This window comes from Trachurus japonicus, chromosome 14 (assembly GCF_045865225.1).
Source record: "Trachurus japonicus isolate A0001 chromosome 14, Traja_1.0".
Taxonomy (NCBI): domain Eukaryota; kingdom Metazoa; phylum Chordata; class Actinopteri; order Carangiformes; family Carangidae; genus Trachurus; species Trachurus japonicus.
This window is the reverse complement of record NC_140920.1, coordinates 20,432,908-20,453,708: the sequence shown is the minus strand read 5'-3', so window position 1 is coordinate 20,453,708 and position 20,801 is coordinate 20,432,908. Positions and strand designations below refer to the sequence as shown.

Genomic DNA, 20,801 nt, shown 5'->3' with positions numbered 1-20,801 from the left:
AGCTGGACGATTAATTGGTTGGGCCTTTATGCAGACGCATTTGACAAGATGACATTTCTTGTTAAGAATGATCATGAGAAGTGAATCTAACTGTTTGGTTTTTGTTGTCTATAAATCAATAAATCACAGTGAAGCTTCCAGAAGCTGTGAACTCATTGGACTCAAAGACACAGCGGCAAAAACTGACTTTTCCAGACAGAGGCTGAGCCTAGTGGCTACATCAAGGGCCAGTATAAGATAAATAGAGGGTTTTTTCTTCTTTTTTTTGACTTATAAATTATGTAAAGCTATGCCAGCAGAGTCCCAGAATAAAACATAAACGTGGAAATGTGCACAATGTGTCTCTTTTGAATTATTATCCTGGTGCTGGGTTTGGCAAGGGAAAGTAAATATCTTTGTGTGAAAGAATGTAAAATTGTCTTGTGCTCTGTGTCAGTGGAGAAAACCTGACTCAACAACACAGTCCGAGCCTTTCCCACTGCTTCACTCCAATCATACCCCAAGATGAAGACCTTTAGGTTCAAGGACTGCACAATATTTTGATCTCTCTGATGAGTGCAGTCCATGGGGGGATTCTGTATCTGTGGCTCCTCAAGGGCAAACTCTTTCATCCTTCTGAGCCCTTACAGTAAAGTCTTACAGTGCAACCTGATGTTTTCATCAATGGCACAATCCTTTCTGCACCATTGTCACAGGGCTGCAATAATGCAAGTATGTCCGTCCCCGCCAATTCTCCTCTTCACAATCACACTGTGTGCGATGAGATTCACTATCAACCAACCACAGGCTCCCAATGATGCTTAACCTTCAAGCTGAAGGACGGCTGCTCTATAGATTTAACTGTAACGCTGTCACATCCATCATCACACATACTGGCAAAGATAATGCGATTTCACTGTGCACATCACCGACGAGAATGTCGGGTAATCAACAATTTCCAATAGTGACAGATCAGATGGTTGGAGCGTCATGACAACACAACAGTTTGTGCACTTGTGCATCTGGTGCACAGAATTTCCTCTAATGCTGATGTGAATAGAAATACAAGTGTGTTGATAAAGTAAACCAGTAGGATGAGATGTGAATGTGATTCATTATTTCTTTTTTTTTATTCATTGCGTAGTTTCTTCTGGTGTAAAAGCATAAAAAGAGCGAAACACTGGGGTGAAGGAGGTCACCTATAAATGACCTGATGGTGGGACGCCTGGAAGATTTACCTGTGCTGCAACAAAGAACCTATAACAAGACTGACAAGGCTATTAATCTACACTAGGCCTGGGACGCTAATCAATAAATCAATTAATCGCACGATAAATGAAAATGAACTCGATAGTTTTTCCGGCCTCGATAAATCGCCATGTGCATGCGCACGTATTTGTTTTCCTGGTCTCTGGCCTCCAACCAGGCTGGATGACAAGAGGCTTCACTCTGTGCATCGGTCTCAGCACCTGGGCCGTTTGTTTCATAGCAGAATGAAAGGAGTGAACCCTCTTTTCAGTCATCCAGGATCTTTGTTTCCCAGAATGCATTTCTCAGCAACCGGCAGCGCTAGCTGTAAAGCCAAAGACGGCTTATAAACCAAGACCTTTCATGACGAGTCAGCTTCCTGTATGCATGTCACGTGGGCTTCTGCACGGCCACGCCCCTTTAGAAAGACCAGAGGCAGCTTGGAGTGTATTGATTCCTATGGGACAATTTAATGTGAACACCGATTATGGTCGGGTCTTTCTCCCCACAGTCACTGAAGCAAATTTTGGACTAATTTTTCACAAGCCACATCTCTTCTGAACAGTTTGACACCAAAATGGTAATTTTCAGACAGACACATAAGGAGAAAATCCACTTTGTTCAAGACCTGTCTCTGTCTCTACGACACACTCTCGCGAGATTTGGCACAGATCTCCTAGGCAACGTCAAACAAACGGCCGCGAACTCCCGTGAAAATGATTTAAATTATTTTTGGCATGCTAAATATTACTGTTAGTAGTGTAAATATTTAATGTTATCATAAGAAAATATAAATATCTCACTTTCATCTACCTAAAAATTGTATAAATCCACACACGTTCACAGACGAGGTGGGGTGACGGTTGGCCACGCCCATTTAGAGAGACAGGAAGTGTATACCATTTCATATCATTGGAGCAGCCGCTCATGGAGTATCTTTCCATTTATTGAATATCTTTGGTAAAGCTAAGCAGCTAAAAAGCTATTTTACCGTAATTCTTGCTGCCGCGCTGTTAACGCGTCACTTTATAAAGTTTTAATATTTTTTCATGCGAGAAAGTCACAGTTTAGAGCCCCAGTCTGTGGTCAGTTTATCCACATATCGCCTGTTAGGAGATTTCCTCCGACGTTTTTGGAGCTAATGTGGTAGCAGCGAGCAGGAGGAGCGGGGCTTCCCACAGTCTGCAGCCGTCTGCAGCAGCTCACGGGCCGGTCAACCTCCGTCATTGGGGGAGCAAACAACTAAAACTTATCAGCAGGTTTTTAGAGGTTTACCGCCGGCTGGTTTAATACTTTTTAGGAGATAAATGCTAGTCTCATTGATGAAATCTTACACCTGTGGAAGTCATAATAGTTTGTTTGAATGAAAAGTGGAGCTTCAGGTGTATAACGTTATTGGACAGAAGAGCTGCACTGTTTATTATTTTTTGTTTATTTTATTTATTTAGGATGGTAGCTATATAAGTTCTTGTCATTCCAATTACAATGGTTAAAAAAAAAATACTCATGAGAAATAAAAGTTTATCGCATTTAAAAGGGACTACTTACATTATTATGAAATATTATTATTATATTAGTGGTTAATTTGTTCTCAAAAAAATGTGTCAATAATATCGTTTATCGTCAATAATTTGTGGGACAATATATCGTCCAGCAAAATTTATTATCGTCCCAGGCCTAATCTACACAAAGGCCAGTCTTCAGTCAGCATATCCCTCTCATTAAAATGGATAAAATACGCTCCTGGGCTTCTGCAGGAGATGGAGGCGATTGCGTCTGCTCTCGGCACGGAGAACAGTTTGTTGTAACTGGCCTCAGATGGAGTGGTTGAATGATGGGAGAAAATAGATGACGTAATAAAAAAAGGAAAAAAAGAAATGGGGAATTCATTCAGTTTTCAACTCATGAAACTTCAGTTGTGTTAATAACAGACGGTTGTAGATGGTGCAGCTCATCACCTTGTTCAGCTGCATTGACTGAAGGTTCAAGCTAGAAAAAGCCAATACTGCAGATCAATGTGGCAGCTCTGCCAAAGGACGAGCCTCCCCTTGATGATTACCACTGCCTACATACATATGTTGGATATGTCTCAGTTGTAAACTTGGGAAAGTTTGGGTTTCTTTAGACTTTATTTATTTTTTATTTATTTTAGACTTTATTTTATTTGCAGATAAAAAATAAAACAAAACATTTACCTATCTCTCTTACTAGTAAGAAAGATACGAAAAAGAAATGTGCAGGTGAGATCTGAAACCCGAGAGGCTTCTAACATGACCTCACCTTGATCTACAGTAACAAATAATTGAAGCACAGTCAAGAAATAATAATATGGACCCCACATACCATATTTTCCTCCAAATCTAAATTAGCCATCAAACAAATGACTTGATTTGTTAATTGGTAACTTTCTTAAACTTCAGGCTGGACAAAGTAACAAACAAAACAAATCTACTGAAAAGAAAACATCAACATAACCTGCCCAAAACCAAAAAACAAACAGACAACAAAATCATCTCCCTGCCCCGCAGCTCCAAAGTGACCTGAAAGGAAAAAAAGGCAGTCAAAGCCAACAAATTCTCAAATTATTACAAAGCATGTGGACGATAAACAAGTGTGTGTCTTTCCCGGTCCTGCTCGGCTGCACCTTCTGGGCAGATGTGTGAAAGGGCCAATCAGCTGCCACTGTGCAGCACATAATACACAAAATAAATACAAAGAAAGAAAGAAAGAAAGAAAGAAAGAAAGAAAGGAAAACAAAGCAGGATACAGTCTCTAAATTTTTCTCAAATGTCCTGTGATATTTCTCACAGAAAGTGAAAACTTTGATCTAACCAGTGTAAGGAGGATTCATCCTCTGGGGATCATGGGCATAACAGGAAGCTATAGTATCTACATAAATCCTACTATCCTGTATCTACTATCTACACAGGTCACTGCAGTGCAACTGTCCCAGTAGTTAATGGGTTTAATAAGAGAAATAACAATGCATTTTACACTTTCTTTGCTGTTATCTTTTAGATAAGCACTAAAGATCTTCCATACAGTATAGGCACACCCATTATACCCCCCACACCCATCCAACACACATACACACACCCCTCTCCGAAAACATGAAAAAGCCAACTACTTTAGACAAATTCAATTTGAAAGACGCAGCCGGTGGCTGGGCTCGATAAGAGCCAGTCAAACAGCAACTGAAATTAGAAATTGGCCAAACATTTTAATACTAGACTGGGACCTAATGCAAGCTGTGTGTTTGTGTGTGTTTTGTTTACCCAACTGCAATTTTTTTGTTGGACCTACAGATGCACTTGGACCTAATAGTTTATTACATGGGATGGCAGCAGTGAGTAATGAATTGTACTTTGTTTCTTGCAGCTTAGATAAACTGCTGGATTCAGGGCTGTATACTGGGGAAATAACAGAGCTGTCAGGAGGCCCAGGAAGTGGCAAATCTCAGGTGAGCATTTCCTTCCTCCCTCCCTCCATCACTGATAATTTCACCCTCATAAATTCCCTCTTTTTAGAATCCCCCCTTCTCCTGTAGAATAAGAAAATGAACTCTGGGATGGAGTAATACTTTATTGTAGTTTAACCAATGTGCAATTATCCGTGCTACTGTATCTTAAATATTCTCTGTGTGCTTGTCCCGTCTTCCAGGTGTGTTTTGGTGTCGCCGTGCACATCTCACACCACCTGAAACAGAGTGTAATATACATCGATATGACAGGTGGGCTGACTGCCGCCCGACTGCTTCAGATGCTACAAGCTGAAACCAGCAACACAGAAGAGCAGGTGTGTTGACGGGAACTGAGCTTTAAATAAAAAATACACTGAACAAAAATATAAACGTAAGACTTTTGTTTTTGCTCCCATTTTTCATGAGCTGAACTCAAGGATCTAACATTTTTTCTATGTACACAAAAGGTCTATTTCTCTCAAATATTGTTCACAAATCTGTCTAAGGGGGCTTTCACACCTACCTTGTTTGGTCCGGACTTTCGGACTTTCCAGATAGTTCGGATCTAATTGACAGGTGTGAAAGCTCCCCCGGACCACGATCCGGACTTAAGACCGAGTCTTTGGTCCAGCCTCAGGAGGTGGTCTCGGTCCGGACTATCCTGGACCAAGGTCCGCTGCTGCGTAGTGTGAAAGCATTTTTTTGGAAGGTTCGAACTATCAGACCGAATACAGGAAGTCACGTCAGATGCGCTCGTGCCGAAAAAAGTAAATAAACAGAAAAAAAGGAAAGAGGAGCCGCGGCAACCGGCGGCAACACTTGGGGAGAGGAGATCATATTATATCCAGATTTGGTCAGAGGGATGGGTGTGTCAGTGTAGGCTACACTTGTAAAAGTTTACACGGAATTAAACAGTAGAGTGTTTAATATAAATCCCCAAACGATACATGCATTTTTTTTATATAGCCTATTTTTTTTATACATTGACCCGAATATATATTTTTTCCGCCGAAAAAGTCTGAAAAAGACGGATCAGCGGGTGACACCAAACAACGTCTGCCCCAGCAAATCAGAGCTTTTATTTCTCTCACACTCACACACAAGTGACCTGGAGAGATGCAGCCGCATCTGACAGGAGGATTGTGCGTTTGCGCATAGCGTGTGTGTGTGTTCCCCTCCACTACACAAAACAGCTGATCGCTGATCGCTGCCACTCTGATCAATGAGAGCATTTTCGCCGCGGCACAACCCTCTTTTTTTCTCTCCTTTCATCAGCTCTAAACTCACTCTTCTGCACCGCGATTACAAACCACAGCGTGGTTTCCAGCAGTAGGCTATATTTTTCTTTTTTTACACATATTTCTATTTTATTTTTTTCAGAGCACTTTCTATGCGCTAACGTCAGACGCACGCTCATCCGTCATGACGTCGGTAGATCCTTTAGTCCGCTGTCATAATAGCAGTGTGAAAGCGAACTTTACTGGACTATATGGAAACAATGTAACAAAAAAAAAAAATTAAGTCCGGACCTTGGTCCGGACTATTAGGTGTGAAAGCGCCCTAAATCTGTGTTGGTGAGCACTTCTCCTTTGCTGAGATAATCCATTCACCTCACAGGTGTGGCATATCAAGATGCTGATTAGACAGCATGAATATTGCACAGGTGTTCCTTAGGCTGGCCACAATAACAGGCCACTCTAAAATGTGCAGTTTTACTGTATTGGGGGGGGTCAGAAAACCAGTCAGTATCTGGTGTGACCACCATTTGCGACACATCTCCTTCACATAGAGTTGATCAGGTTGTTGATTGAGGCCTGTGGAGTGTTGGTCCACTCCTCTTCAATGGCTGTGCTAAGTTGCTGGGTAGTGGCAGGAACTGGAACACGTTGTCGTATACTCCGCATTCATCAAGCTTTTAGTAGCGCTGATCTTTTCGTAGCTACTCACAAAATCTACACCTGCTCCTGACTGTGTGTGCTTGTGTAAATGTAGAAATGCACAGAAATATTGCTTGTCACTGCTGTAAATTACAATTTTAATTTGCATTACTCCCTCTCATGTTAAAATTACGCCGATGCCTTTGAAACACGTAATTTAAACATGACAAAGGATTAGAAATATTTGGAGAGAGAAATGTTTTTAATATCTAATAATGAAAATATTGTGATATAAAACCGGAAAAACTTTTCTTCCATAAATGTGCAGCTGATATGCGATGCAGAGTGTGTGTTGACACAATATACGTAGGTGGATGCACACTTCATCCTGCGCAATAGCGCAGTTGGCACTGGTTTGGATGGAGCTATGAGAGACGGCTGGTGCATCGGTAACAATATAACCTGCCTATACAAGTTCATCTGTTGATACAACCATGCTCCTCTACAGCTGAGGCTGAGAAGAGCCTCCTGTTCCCGTGGCTGCTGTAGTTCTGTAGTTGTGTGTATTTTATATTTTTTTATTTCATGTTTCATATCGAACATTTCTGGGTTTAGTAAGATAGGATACTTAATTCACTACATCTGTTACTTCCCTCCACGCTTTTGATTACCTATCCCAGTCACACCACTACTAACAGAGGAGAATTACATATTTTTTCTGGACTCCACTTCACCCAAAATGACTTTGATCCCCGATCTCTCTCTTTTTTTTCTGTCTCCATCTTTCCTTGTTTGCGCCATGGCCACAGGTGAACAGGATGCACCTACCTCCTTATATGGTGGAGTTAGGTGCATGGGCGGAGCATATCTCTCCGCCCATGAATAGCCATATAAGGAGACTTATATGGCTATTCATGGGCGGAGAAATATGCTAATTGCTGATCACCGGGGGCGTGCTGTTAATTTACGATGGGTGGTCATTCATGATCTTACACACGTGCTTACGATCAAATCTGAGTTTCCCGCACCGTTCATGAATCCGAAGTAGAGTTTTAGTAGCATGAGCTTTTATGTGCAAATCTACACACAGATTTACTCACATTTCATGAATGAGACCCATGGGTGTCATGTCCGGTGATTATGCTGGCCATGCAAGATGTTTTCATCTTCCAGGAATTGTGTACAGATCCTTGCAACATGGGGCCGTGCATTATCATGCTGCAACATGAGGTGATGGTCGTGGATGAATGGCACAACAATGGGCCTCAGGATCTCGTAACGGTATCTCTGTGCATTCAAAACGCCATCAATAAAATGCACAGTGTTCGTTGTCCATAACATACGCCTGCCCATACCATAACTCCACCGCCACCATGGGCCACTCGATCCACAACGTTGACATCAGCAAACCGCTTACCCACACAACGCCATACACGCTGTCAGCCATGAGCCATCTGCCCTGAACAGTGAAGAGAACACCTCTCCAAAATGCCAGACGCCATCGAATGTGAGCATTTGCCCACTTAAGTTGGTTACAACGACGAACTGCAGTCAGGTCGAGACCTCGAAAAGGACGACAAGCATGCAGATGAGCTTCCCTGGGACGGTTTCTGACAGTTTGTGCAGAAATTCTTTAGATTGTTGCAGCAGCCGTCAGCTGTCTCAGACGATCTTGGAGGTGAACATGCTGAATGTGGAGGTCCTGGGCTGGTGTGGTTACACGTGGTCTGCTGTTGTGAGGCCGGTTGGATGTACTGCCAAATTGTCTGAAACGCCTTTGGAGAAGGCTTATGGTTGAGAAATGAACAGTCAGTTCACAGGCAACATTCCTGCAGTCATTGCACGCTCCCTCCAAACTTGCGACATCTGTGATATTGTGCTGTGTGATAAAACTGAACATTTTAGAGTGGCCTTTTATTGTGGCCAGCCTAAGGAACACCTGTGCAGTAATCATGCTGTCTAATCAGCATCTTGATATGCCACACCTGTGAGGTGGATGGATCAAGTGCTCACTAACAGATTTAACCAGATTTGTGAACAATATTTGAGAGAAATAGACCAGCTCATGAAAAATGGGAGCAAAAACAAAAGTGTTGTGTTGATATTTTTGTTCAGCGTATTACATGATGTGTAATGTGGAATAATACAAAAGAACACCATGTCTTACAGATGGGAGCTCTTCAGAGGATCCACGTCTTTCGCTTGTTTGACGTCTTCTCCTTACTCGACTGTCTGCATGGTCTTTGCAGCAGTGGGCTTCAGCAGGTTCATTTCCAGTTCATCTTGTTTTTTTTTTCCTTTTTTTGTTTAAAATACACCAACAACCCGTTTGCGCCTTGGGAACCTTTTGAGAAAGACAGATCAGATTTCCTGCAATCTAATTTTTTTCATATTTTGTATTAGGCATCTGTTGGCGGGGGCTATACGAAGGCCGTGATTGTGGACTCAGTGTCAGCTGTTATCTCCCCTCTACTGGGAAGCAAACAAAATGAAGGTGATATATCTTTGTGTTAGTTCTTCCTAGTTTGTTTTACCTGAGGCTACTTACACCTGTCATGAATCCATGTACAAAGAAAGGTATAGGCTTCCCACACATTTAAGGCTAAGTGACCAAGAGTCATAACAAGAAATGTACAGTAATAATTAATGAACTAAACTACCTTTAAGTCCGAGGTACTTTCCTTCAGGAAATAAAAGGCTACTGTGGGTCTCGGTGTTTACACCACAGCCTAAAATCTCTGAAACATTATGCAAATCAGTGAGACCTAAGTGTTGTGGGTCAACCATTCCAATTCCTGCTTGATATGATATGCTACATAAATGCTGAGCGAAGCCTGCTCCTTGATGTCAGTCCATCTGTAGTGCACTTTCTGCTGGGACTCAACCCCCAGCCGCAATGAAGACAACAGTCTTGTTGCAAAATGAAAAAGTAAACTTTTAACTACGAGCTTTTAAACATGACAGGTGAATTAAAGTGCAGCCATGATTCAACCTGGTGGAAGTTTTCAACACTGCAGACCACACCCTTCAGAGTTAGACCTACTGAGCAGGGACCTTTTGGGGGGGTAAATCACTTTTTTTTTTACCCTCGGAACCTAATTCAGACCTTGGTTCCTGCTGTCAAAATACACAGCATCCTGGTTCCTGGGGTAAGTTCCTGCTGTCAAAATGAGGCTTCAAGGTTGTTTTTGAAAGATATACTATAAGAGGTATACAGTATGGAAGCATTTTTTTTTGCTTCACAACTGAACAGAAAGCACAAAAAAACAGCAATAGTCAAAAGACTGAATGGGCTCAGTTCATTAGATAATGTTGTAATATGAATATGTTAACTAATAATGTCAGAAACACTTCATTATTAAAAGGGGTGCACCTCGGAGTATGAGGTTTCTGAATCAGCTGGGTTTTGACCTCGACCTCACGTTAATCTGTGATTCAGTCACATTTGAACCTGAGAATAGAAGTCAGGACTCCTGTTCTCCTCCAGCTGGTCACATCCTCTCAGGTAAATCTGCAGCTCACATCTCAGCGGACCGCGCTGCCCAGCAGCCAGTCGCAGGCCGGGGCAGTGACCGGCACATCACCCCGAGCAAACGGATTATCATTTTGTGCAGACGGCAGACATCTGAGATTACAAAATTTACCCGAAGATGACACTCGGTGCGGCACGAGGGGCATTTTATATATATAGCATTTTGATGTTGGGGTTTTGTAAGTAGGGAATGTTACGCAACTGAGTCACAGATGGTCCAAAGTAATTCTGGGCTTACTGAGGTCCTGATCTGGGATAGTTATTATATGCTAATACTGATTCAAAGCAGGTTTTGAGTGTGTGATGTGTTCATACAGAACTCAGCTGTTGAAATGCTGTTTATGATTTTTCAATTTACTGCAGGAAATTGTTTGCCATTATGTTTAGCATATAATGCCAAGCATATTTACTGTGTTCACTGTGTGACATTGGCACTTGAGGCGCCCACCACAGCAGTGTGTGAGTCAACCATAACACTTGAGAGTACTCTGCACACAGATTCAACTTCTCTCCACAACTTCCTGTGCCTCCAGGGATGTCCTTGATGATACAAGTGGCAGGAGTTCTGAAGACGCTGGCGAAGGACTTCAATGCTGCCGTTTTAGTAAGGACGACACAGCCCTTTGACGTGCGCTGCTCGGGATGCAAGATGCATTTCCAGTGTCAATCTTAAACTCCCCACAAACCCTCTCCACCCTCTCCTCTTGTTATTGCTGTAAGACCTGAAGTGAAAACCAAGCAATTTTCCTTCCTTTTTGTTTGGGTGAGAAAGCAAAATCAAGATGAATAACACAACTTTATTCTTCTCTGACAATTGAAGGTGTAAAACAAAAGCACCTTTTGTTAGTTTAGGTGTATGACTGGAGGATATAATTATGTAAAAAAAAAATTAAAAAAATGAAGCAATCGCATTAAAAAAGCATGCACCAAAGAAAATCTGATTTCACCTCAGATCATCAAGTCATTTGAAGTGAGATAAAGATAATTTGACGACAGTTTGATGTTCCATTTGATTAAAAGTGGGACAGTCTGCTCGTCCTACTTATTTTCTCTCCTCTCTGGAAAGCTACACTACATCATAAAACACAATGTAGAAACAGTGGGATAATCCCACGGGAACAACAACAAAAAAAAAAACAGCTAAAAACTAAACATGATGGTGTCTGGGCTCTGCAGGTGACAAACCATGTAACAAGAGGCAGCAGCGGGGAGTTGCAGCCAGGCCTGGGCGTGTCGTGGAGTCACATCCCCAGGACCAGAGTCCTCCTGGAGCGGGCAGAGCAGGCCGCGGCCGCCAGCCACTCCGGTTTGCGCTCTGCAACCCTGATCAAGTCTTCCAGACGGGTAGGACAAGCTCATCATCTGCTGCAGCTCAGTATTGATTCTGTTAACCGTTGTTTCATCGAGGGGAAAACGTCTGGTTGAAATAGAGACTCTGAAGTTGTGTTTGCTCTTTTTAAAAAAAAACAGCTCTGGTTTGATAAAGACAGTCTTCATTTCATTTCAACAGCAGCTTCCAGCAAGAAAAATATCTTGTCACTCTAATTCACAAAGACAGGCTGTAACAAGAAAATGTGTCTCCTTCTGGTTGAGATACAGGACACGCTGCTGTTTACCCAAAAAACATTTCCACTGACATTCATACACTCATCCATCTACAAGATGTGACACACTACAGAGAACTGACTGAGCACTCAACTATAAAACTCTATAAAACTCTTAACTAAGATTTCTTGCTAGTGAAGTTTATATTTTCTAAAAGGCGCCTCTGGCTGCAGTTTGGAGCTTAGTGCAGACCTAAAGCGTAATTACTGCTCATTAAAACTTGTTTCTTCAGTGCTTTACTACCATCACAAACATTTTGTAATAAACAAACAACTTTTTTCTTCTTGTACAATATTGTTTTAAAAGTCTTGTACTCATAGCTGTGTAAATGCACTACTTTCTTAAAGTTCCCATATCTTACACTTTACCTGTGTTTTATTTTGAAGGTTTGATTAAAAAAGAGACATAATTTGTGGTTTTAAGATCTACAAACTTGAGGCAGGAACTCTCCCCCGACCTGGAGGGTGCAAACCACCTTTTTCCGGTCGAGAACCATGGCCTCGGACTTAGAGGTGCTGATTCTCATCCCAGCTGCTTCACACTCGGCTGCAAACCGCCCCAGTGAATGCTGAAGGTCCTGGCTCGAGGGAGCCAACAAGACCACATCATCTGCAAAAAGCAGAGATGACCACCACCTGCCTCAGGTGGAGGAGTTTAAGTATCTTGGGGTCTTGTTCACAAGTGAGGGAAGGATGGAGCGCGAGATTGACAGGCGGATCGGTGCAGTATCGGTCCGTCGTGGTGAAGAAGGAGCTGAGCCGAAAGGCGAAGCTCTCGATTTACCGGTCAATCTACGTTCCCACCCTTACCTATGGTCATGAACTCTGGGTCATGACCGAAAGAACGGGATCCCGGATACAAGCGGCCGAAATGAGCTTCCTCCGCAGGGTGGCGGGGCGCTCCCTTAGAGATAGGGTGAGGAGCTCTGTCACCCGGGAGGAGCTCGGAGTAGAGCCGCTGCTCCTCCACATCCAAAGGAGCCAGCTGAGGTGGCTCGGGCATCTGTATCGGACTGTGGACCAGGATGGCAGCTGTGTGGGGGGTAAGAGAGGGGCAGAGGCGGTTGATGTTGCGTAGATGGAAGTAAGCGGACCGGGTTATGTTGCTGATGTGGGATGAATAGGACAGTGTGCTATCGAAGATGACACCAAGGCTCTTGACCTGGGGGGAAGGAGAAATGGGACAGTTGTCGATGGATAGGGTGAAATTGGGAGATTTGGATAAGGTGAGTTTGGTGCCAATGAGTAAAATTTCTGTCTTGTTACTATTTAGTTTGAGAAAGTTGGATGAAAACCAGGACCGGTGAGCGAGGGAGGTGGGAGGGTGGAGTCCGGTTTGGTGGAGATATGGAGCTGGGTGTCATCTGCGTAGCAGTGGAAGATAATGTGATGTTTCCAGAAGATGTGACCAAGAGGGAGTAGGTAGTAGGGGTTGCATGACTTCAGATTTTTAAAAGTCGACTCTAATGTTATGAAAGTCGAGTCGACGTCGACTAGTCGCTGATGACGTCATTCATATTTTTCCCATCATAAAATCACAGGAGGAAGGAAATGCTTTGCAGCAATCTGTATTCACTGACTGACAGTTCACGCACAGAAATTAGTCCACAGAACAGCAGCTTTATAAACAACAAGCTGTGAATCAGTTTGTTTTTTTCTAGCACACTCCTATACAAGTGCAAAAGAAAATAGGACTGTAGCGACTGTCCGTTAAACAATTAGGGAGGAAAATGACACACAGGCCTCGTCACCATCACAGTCCTGCTCAGTCACAGTTTCGCTCACAGTTTTTGGTTTTCCTGGTTGGTTGTTGGTTGTTGTTGTTGTGCGCGACGTAAAGCTGTCGATATGAGCGGAGTTTTTTTTTTTTTTTTTAATTGCCGGCAGCCCGGACACACTGCCCGTGGAAGCGGAGCACCTCACAGGCGCTTGGCTGGTCGCAGGCAGCAGCTTCTCCTGCTCTCTCCGCGCCGGTCAAACATCGACCCGTCTGTATTTACACACTGTATTTACACACTGCCCGTGGAAGCGGAGCACCTCACAGGCGCTTGGCTGGTCGCAGGCAGCAGCTTCTCCTGCTCTCTCCGCGCCGGTCAAACATCGACCCGTCTGTATTTACACAGACGCTGTCTCTAGCGCTGTATGTATGGATGTGTGTCTTGTGTGCAGACGCAACTGACAAATATTTATAAACGGACAAGCAAACTTAATCATCATTTATTTTATTTTGAAAATTGACCGGATTCTCTCGCCTTTTCTGTGCCCGACTTCCTGTCTGGTACGATCTCGTTCTATCGAGCTTGACGGCGCTTGTATTTTTTTCATTCAGCGCACTCAGCTGGTGTTTCAAGCCGCTACTATCACATGATCAGCGACTAGTCGACGTCAAGCTCAAAACGTCATTGTGGAGCAGTAAAGTCGACCAGTCGATTAGTCGACTAGTCTGTGCAACCCCTAGTAGGTAGATGGCAAGGCAAGGCAAGGGCAAGGCAATTTTATTTGTATAGCCCGTTTTTACAAACAGTTTGTCTCAAAGGGCTTTACATGGCTTCGTAACAACATCCTCTGTCCTTAGACCCTCACATCGACTGAGGAAAAACTCCATGGAAAACCCTTTTAACAGGGAAAAATCGGAGAAACTTCAGGGTGAGCAACAGAGGAGGGATCCCTCACCCAGGACGGACAGACGTGCAATAGATGTTACAGACAAGAAAACAGTTTACGGTTTATGTCACAGAATGTGCGAAATATGGAAATGTTAGCAGGAGTTGATGAAGGCAGCCTCTGGTGGTTTTATGTGGGAGCTAAAGGAAAGGTCCTGGTCAAAAATGACTCCAAGGTTCCTCGCAGTTGTACTCGGGGTCAGGGTGATGCCATCTAGAGTAGCGATCTGATTAGAGAAAGTGTCCCTGAGATGTTTAGGTCCAAACACAATGACCTCAGTTTTATCTGAATTCAGCAGCAAGAAGTTAGAGGACATCCAGGATCTAATGTCTTTCAGACAGTCTTGCAGATTGATGAGGCGGTTTCTGTCATCTGGCTCTATGGACAAGTAGAGTTGCGTATCATCCGCATAACAGTGAAAATTGATTGAGTGCTTCCGGATGATGCCACCTAATGGGAGCATGTTAAGAATGAAGAGGATTGGCCCTAAGACTGAACCCTGCGGTACACCATACGTAACTCTGCTATACTCTGAGTGGTCGTTATTAACATTAACAAATTGAAACCTGTCACATAAGTATGACTTAAACCATTTTAGGGCAGTTCCTTTAATCCTAATTTCATGATCTAGTCTCTGCAGCAGGATGCTGTGGTCGATGGTGTCGAATGCAGCACTGAGGTCCAAAAGTACATGTACAGAGACGAGACTGAAGCTATAAGAAGATCATTAGAGACTTTGACAAGTGCTGTTTCAGTGCTATGGTGTTCTCTGAATCCAGATTGGAAAGCTTCAAAGAGCTCGTTGCTGTGCAGATGTTCATGTAGCTGCTCCAGGACAACCTTCTCAAGGATCTTAGAGATGTAAGGAAGGTTGGATATAGGCCGATAGTTGGCTAGGACATCTGGGTCAAGAGAAGGTTTTTTAAGTAAAGGGTTAATGACAGCCACCTTGAAGGCCTGTGGCTAAGGAAAGATTGATTTGGTTAAGAAAATAAATGTTAATTAAGGGGAAGACATCCTTAAAGCAGATATCAGTGGAATGTTTTTGTTAATATAAGTCCTAAATAGTCCTATTTTCCGTCAGCAATCACTTACATGAAGTATTTCAGCCTAAACACGAGTCTCTCCGTCACTCTGCTCTGCTGTAAGCCGAGGAGAAAATTTTCCTTGTGGGATACAAGTGTTATCCAATGAGGAGAGAGAACGGCATGAAGGGCTGTGTGTGCAGCCAAGGGATGCGCGTGAATGTGGTGACGTAGCACGAGGACCAATTGATGCCTGACAAGGGCGGGGGCTGCTAACTCATGGTGCGTTCAAGGAAACTCGTACTTTGTGTTTTTCCTTCCTGTGAAGTCATACCAGTTCGATCTGGTACGAGTTCACGGGTCGGAAGTTACGAGTGGCCGTTATAGGGAACTTTCACAGACAACAGGACGGTAAAAACACGAGCTACGGGTTACCTGGAATGCTACCAAGTCGTAGTTGTGACTTGAAGCTGTAACTTACGGTTTCAAAAGCCTGCCTTGAACACAGCATTAGCCGAAACGGCCGTGCCGCTGTTATCTGCTTTAAGTAGTCTTGTCGGGACTGGATCCAGCAGACATGTGGCTGACTTGGAAGATGATGAAGAGTAGGGGCCCCAGGACTGAGCCCTGGGGTACGCCTGAGGTTAGTGGGAGTGGTTGTGATGTGAAAGAGCTTAGTTGGATAAACTGAGAGCGTCCGGAGAGATAGGATTTGAACCAGTTGAGAGGAGTGTGAGTGATGCCGATAGAGAGGAGTCTCTCCAGGAGGATGGTGTGAGAGATGGTGTCGAAGGCCGAGCTCAAGTCAAGCAGGATGAGAATGGATAGGAGACCATTGTCAGCTGCAAGGAGAAGATCATTGGAGATTTTGAGGAGTGCTGTTTCTGTGCTGTGGAGTGGGCGAAAACCGGACTGGAATTGTTCAAAAAGATTATTGTGAGATAGGTGGGAGTGGAGCTGAGAGGCAACAGTTTTTTCATGGATCTTGGAAAGAAATGGAAAATTGGAGATTGGACGGAGGTTATTGAGATCATTCGGGTCTGCACCAGGTTTCTTGAGTATTTGGGTGACAGCAGCTGTTTTGAGGGGTGAGGGAACAATTCCAGTAGTGAGAGAAGCAGCTTAGCTAGCTAAGTTAGCAAGTTATAACGTAGCTAGCCTGCAAGTGCTGGATGGTGGGTCCAGGTGGGCGGGGCTAGAGCACTGGAAAAGAGAGTAACGACACCACCATAGACTCCCGTGGTAACTTTATTCTCCCCCTAGTGGCAGGATATGGGTATTGCAAATCCGCCCAAGAAACCCATTCACTCAAATGTATGTGTGTTGCCAACTTGTTTGTAAATTGATGAAAACTGCTGTGTTTTTGCTTTTGGGTGCCTTGGTCATATTAAGTTATGCTTATAATTTATTTATTTCAAAATTTAAATTGTAACATTAATGTGAACAACTGTTTTTTTTTGTTTTTTTTATTGGCCCGGCTATAAAAGATGACAACACTTAAAAACCATTACAAAATGTGACAAAATCAAACCCAAAACGTATTATGTTAAGTTTTTCCTCCAATTTTGATTTAAAAAATGATAATTAAAGACCGGGTAAACCAAATTCAGTATTTTTCTTCTTATCATATTAATTATCTTCTTAAATGTGTCCCTCAAAACATGTAAAAAATATTTTTCCCATTCATCTTTTCCTTGAGGAGCTAGGCCTCAGAGACTGTTCTGTGTGCAGGTTTAGAATGGGCGGGCTTAAATCGATGACCGCTTTACGTAAAGCGGTCATACTTACATAAACCCGCCCCCTGCTCTGCTCTACGTATAAATACATTCAGCCAACTGACTTCAGAGGTTTTCCGTCCCACTTGCTCTTGAGTCTAGCAGAAACACGTGTAACAGCCAGCTAACTAAATGTAGCTCATGTTCACACACAGGGGAGACCACTACTGTCCTGTTCCTTCATATAACGAGTTTACAGTGCTAACGTTAACGTATTCACACCGTGATAAACAGCAGTCACCGCGGGGAGAGAGGCTGACTCCCCCGGTCACACACTCTATGGTCACACACCCCTCGCAACGTTACACACGACACACAGCAGCAGCAGCAGCAGCAGCAGCTACAACACCGTCTTTTGACCAGAGTCTCCCTCATTAACACACTGTCCGACCAAACAGCCTCCTCTCCCCCCAAACAACCAGACACACGGGAGACCAGCCATACTGTACAATCACGGACAGAAAACACAGTTAAAAAAAAAAAAAAAAACCTCCGCTGTGCTCTCAGTCCACCACAAGTCCGAGCGGACACACAGCTGATCAAACCATTTCTTACCTTCACTCTGGTGTCTAAAACAGGCAGCAGCAGCATCAATCATCCAGTTAATAATCCACCGATATTATTCCCGTTTTGATCGTTACTCGCGGTCTGCCCGTTTCCTCCGTTTGCATTGTGTGAAAGAGAAAAAAAAGTTTTTAGCCGCGGTAGCAGCCGTAGCCTCCCGGCTCCACCATGTTGTTTCCCCTGGTCTCCTCCCACCGGGACACGGCTGCTGCTCAGCTCGGACGCGGTGTCACGGCGGTCTGGACCAGGTCTGGACTCGGTACCAGGTCCAGAGATAATTCACTGTCTCTGCTACTGCTTCTCCTGTCAGGGCACTTGAAGCTAAAGCTAAGCTAAAGCTAAGCTAACGTTAGCTAAAAACTTTATTTTTTTCACACAATGCAAATGCATGAAGCACGCTGACCGGTAACGAGATGTAAACAGAGCAGCATGGTGGATTATAACCTGTTAGAGCTGGATGACTGCTGCTGCTGGGACTGTTTAGACACCAAGAGTGAAGGTAAGAAATATTTCCTTTAGGTTTATCAGCTGTGTCAGTGCTGAGGACTGGGGTGTGTGGTGGAGTGTGTTTGAGGTCACGTTTAGGGTGTGTATCAGAGACAGTCAGTGAAGTCCAGCTCTCCTGCCATGGGGCGTGGTTTCTTTGCCTGCAGCACGACCATATCGCGACACGCCCCCACCGTTCTGAACCAGAGAAAACTGCTCATTTATTGACAACTTTGATGCAGAATTTTATATACTTCATGACTTTTTTAGTCCTCCAAATTTGACAGAGTGGTTAATAATATATTTTCCTGTGGTATTATAAACTTAAAACACATATTTATTCTTGGTTTACCCGGTCTTTAATAAAAACACACGGAGCTGTTTACAGTACGTACCGGTCACACAGCGGACAAACACAGAAGGGGACGAGCGAACGCTTTACCGTTGCTAAGCAACCACCAGCTGTCAAAATACATAACATAAAAAGCCTCGCATGGAAATAAAATAAAAGCCAGCAGCACAATAACTTGCTTGACCAAACAAACAAACTAAAGAAAACACAGGCTTAAGTGGCGAACAGTTAGCTAACACAGTTGAATTATGCGCGCAAACTTACAGTATGACACTTTAGTGGACTTATCTTTATCATTTAAAACAGCAAGCATTCGTGACACAACAATTAATGGCCACTATATGTTAAAGGGACAACGAGGAGTTTTGGAAAAGCGAAGCGTTTTCACACTACATTTATGAGCCTCCGCGCGCACCGTAAAATTCTTTTGACCGGCGCAAGACGGACTCATGTTTTCATTCATCAATAATTAAAGTCAGAGGTTCAAAGAGGTTCACATACTGTCGTAGTTCCGACCATTAACGGCGATTCAGCTACGTTATTCTCATGACTCGTTGCGAAACTGAAAGTAAAGAAACGCTGGTCGGCTCGACCAGCATCTCCGCCACCACTAATAGTAACAAAATAACAATAGAGACAGAATGATATATTTATCGAAAATGAGCCCATTAACAAGTGTGGGTAGCGGAGATACATCCACATTAACGTGAGACTTTTTTATAACCGATTAGAAACTCCTCGTTGTCCCTTTAATATTTATCTGTAAAAGGGTCCACGATGATGCTATTAACGTGGGTGATCTATAAATGTCCTTAAATTATTGAAAATACCGCACTTGCTCATTCACCAACACTGCAGAGATGCCAGCTCTTGGGCGCATTTGCAATACCCATATCCCGCCATCAGGGGGCGTTTCCACTTGACCAATGCGTGTCGCTACTCTCTTTTCCAGTGCTCTAGGCGGGTTTGGTGACTGAATTGTTATGACATCACAGAGTTACAGGAAATCCTGACCTGCTGTTACCGTGTTTTGTAATCTAGTTATATTACAATTAATGTAGAGCCTAGACCTGCTTTATAATCACACTACACACAAACATCTACATTTTATAATTTGGGATCTTTAAGCATAAGAGTGTGTTGCAGTGTTGATGCAAATCTCATATACTGTGGTTTTAAACATTTATTCCAAGCATTTATTGTTTCTCACATTTCTAATTTATTTTTATACAGTATAAAATACAATGTCAAGTCTTTTAAAACATACAAATGCAGAGTTATTTCTGCACTGTTGAAATACCTAACTCAAAAAGTCTCCAAACTGCAGTGTCACACAAATGTCTCATAGATATATAAAACCATACACACATATGTAAAAGAACCATCAGCAAAAAGAAGCTTAAACTTATCAACACACATTTGTTTCCTTGACTAAAGTAATGATATATTGTATAGGGTGTGTTGCAGGTTTCAAGTCTACACCTCTATCATGTAGCTGAAATGATTCACAAGCTTGTTGGACATTTTTCAATTGCACTGAGGAGACAGTAATATCTGAGCCAGCAGAAACAGACGCCTGCCCACAGCAGAGCAAATACAAAATAATTAACTAATATTAACACTAGGAGGAAATTGTTGCTGTTGTTGATAAGTGATGTCCTTTCTTCTCCTTGCACAAACTGTCCACAAATGCATTCATTAATAATTTTTCACTTTTTTCTTTTTGAATCACAATTCGTCCATCAGATGAAACAAACAAATGCTTACAGAATCGCTTAAATAATTTGTTTTCTTATCTTTAAACTAGTTGCTTTCTGCTTCTTAGCCTTGTCACATCAAAGAAGAGTTCAACTTGCAGTGGTGGAGTCGCTCTCAAGAAGCACAACCCTCAGGAAAGAGAAAACTGAATGAGACCGATTCCTGACGAGAGCTGACAATAATCCTCTGACCAAAGGTGAGCGAGTGTTTCTGGACCAAATTTGCAAGAGAATGCCCTCTTTGAAGTGAAATATTTCATAACTGGAATTAAGTCTAGCACTTATTCAGATCAAAAAGATTGTTGCTACAAAATTGGCCCGTTAAGATCATGACACTGGGAGTATTTCCCTTTGAGACGCTCTGTCAGTCATGTGCTGCAGCCTTAATATTTAGGCCTGAGATTTTTTTTCTACCTGTAAAGGAGGAATAAAGAGTCCCTTTCCCCCTTTTATACATTTCAAGCCTTTCAGGGGAGGC

General features: G+C 43.0%; 1 protein-coding gene across 1 annotated transcript in view; it reads left to right on the top strand.

The window, feature by feature from the left end:
- The window catches only part of rad51d (RAD51 paralog D), a 49,592-nt gene that overhangs the window by 27,363 nt on the left and 1,428 nt on the right, over positions 1 to 20,801 (top strand). The window contains exons 4-10 of the mRNA XM_085798308.1: positions 4,606 to 4,687; positions 4,888 to 5,022; positions 8,734 to 8,829; positions 8,968 to 9,058; positions 10,630 to 10,700; positions 11,273 to 11,440; positions 20,392 to 20,520. Coding sequence (XP_085654434.1) covers positions 4,606 to 4,687; positions 4,888 to 5,022; positions 8,734 to 8,829; positions 8,968 to 9,058; positions 10,630 to 10,700; positions 11,273 to 11,440; positions 20,392 to 20,490 — 742 coding nt within the window. The 3' untranslated portion in view covers positions 20,491 to 20,520. The remainder of the gene's footprint in view (positions 1 to 4,605; positions 4,688 to 4,887; positions 5,023 to 8,733; positions 8,830 to 8,967; positions 9,059 to 10,629; positions 10,701 to 11,272; positions 11,441 to 20,391; positions 20,521 to 20,801) is intronic.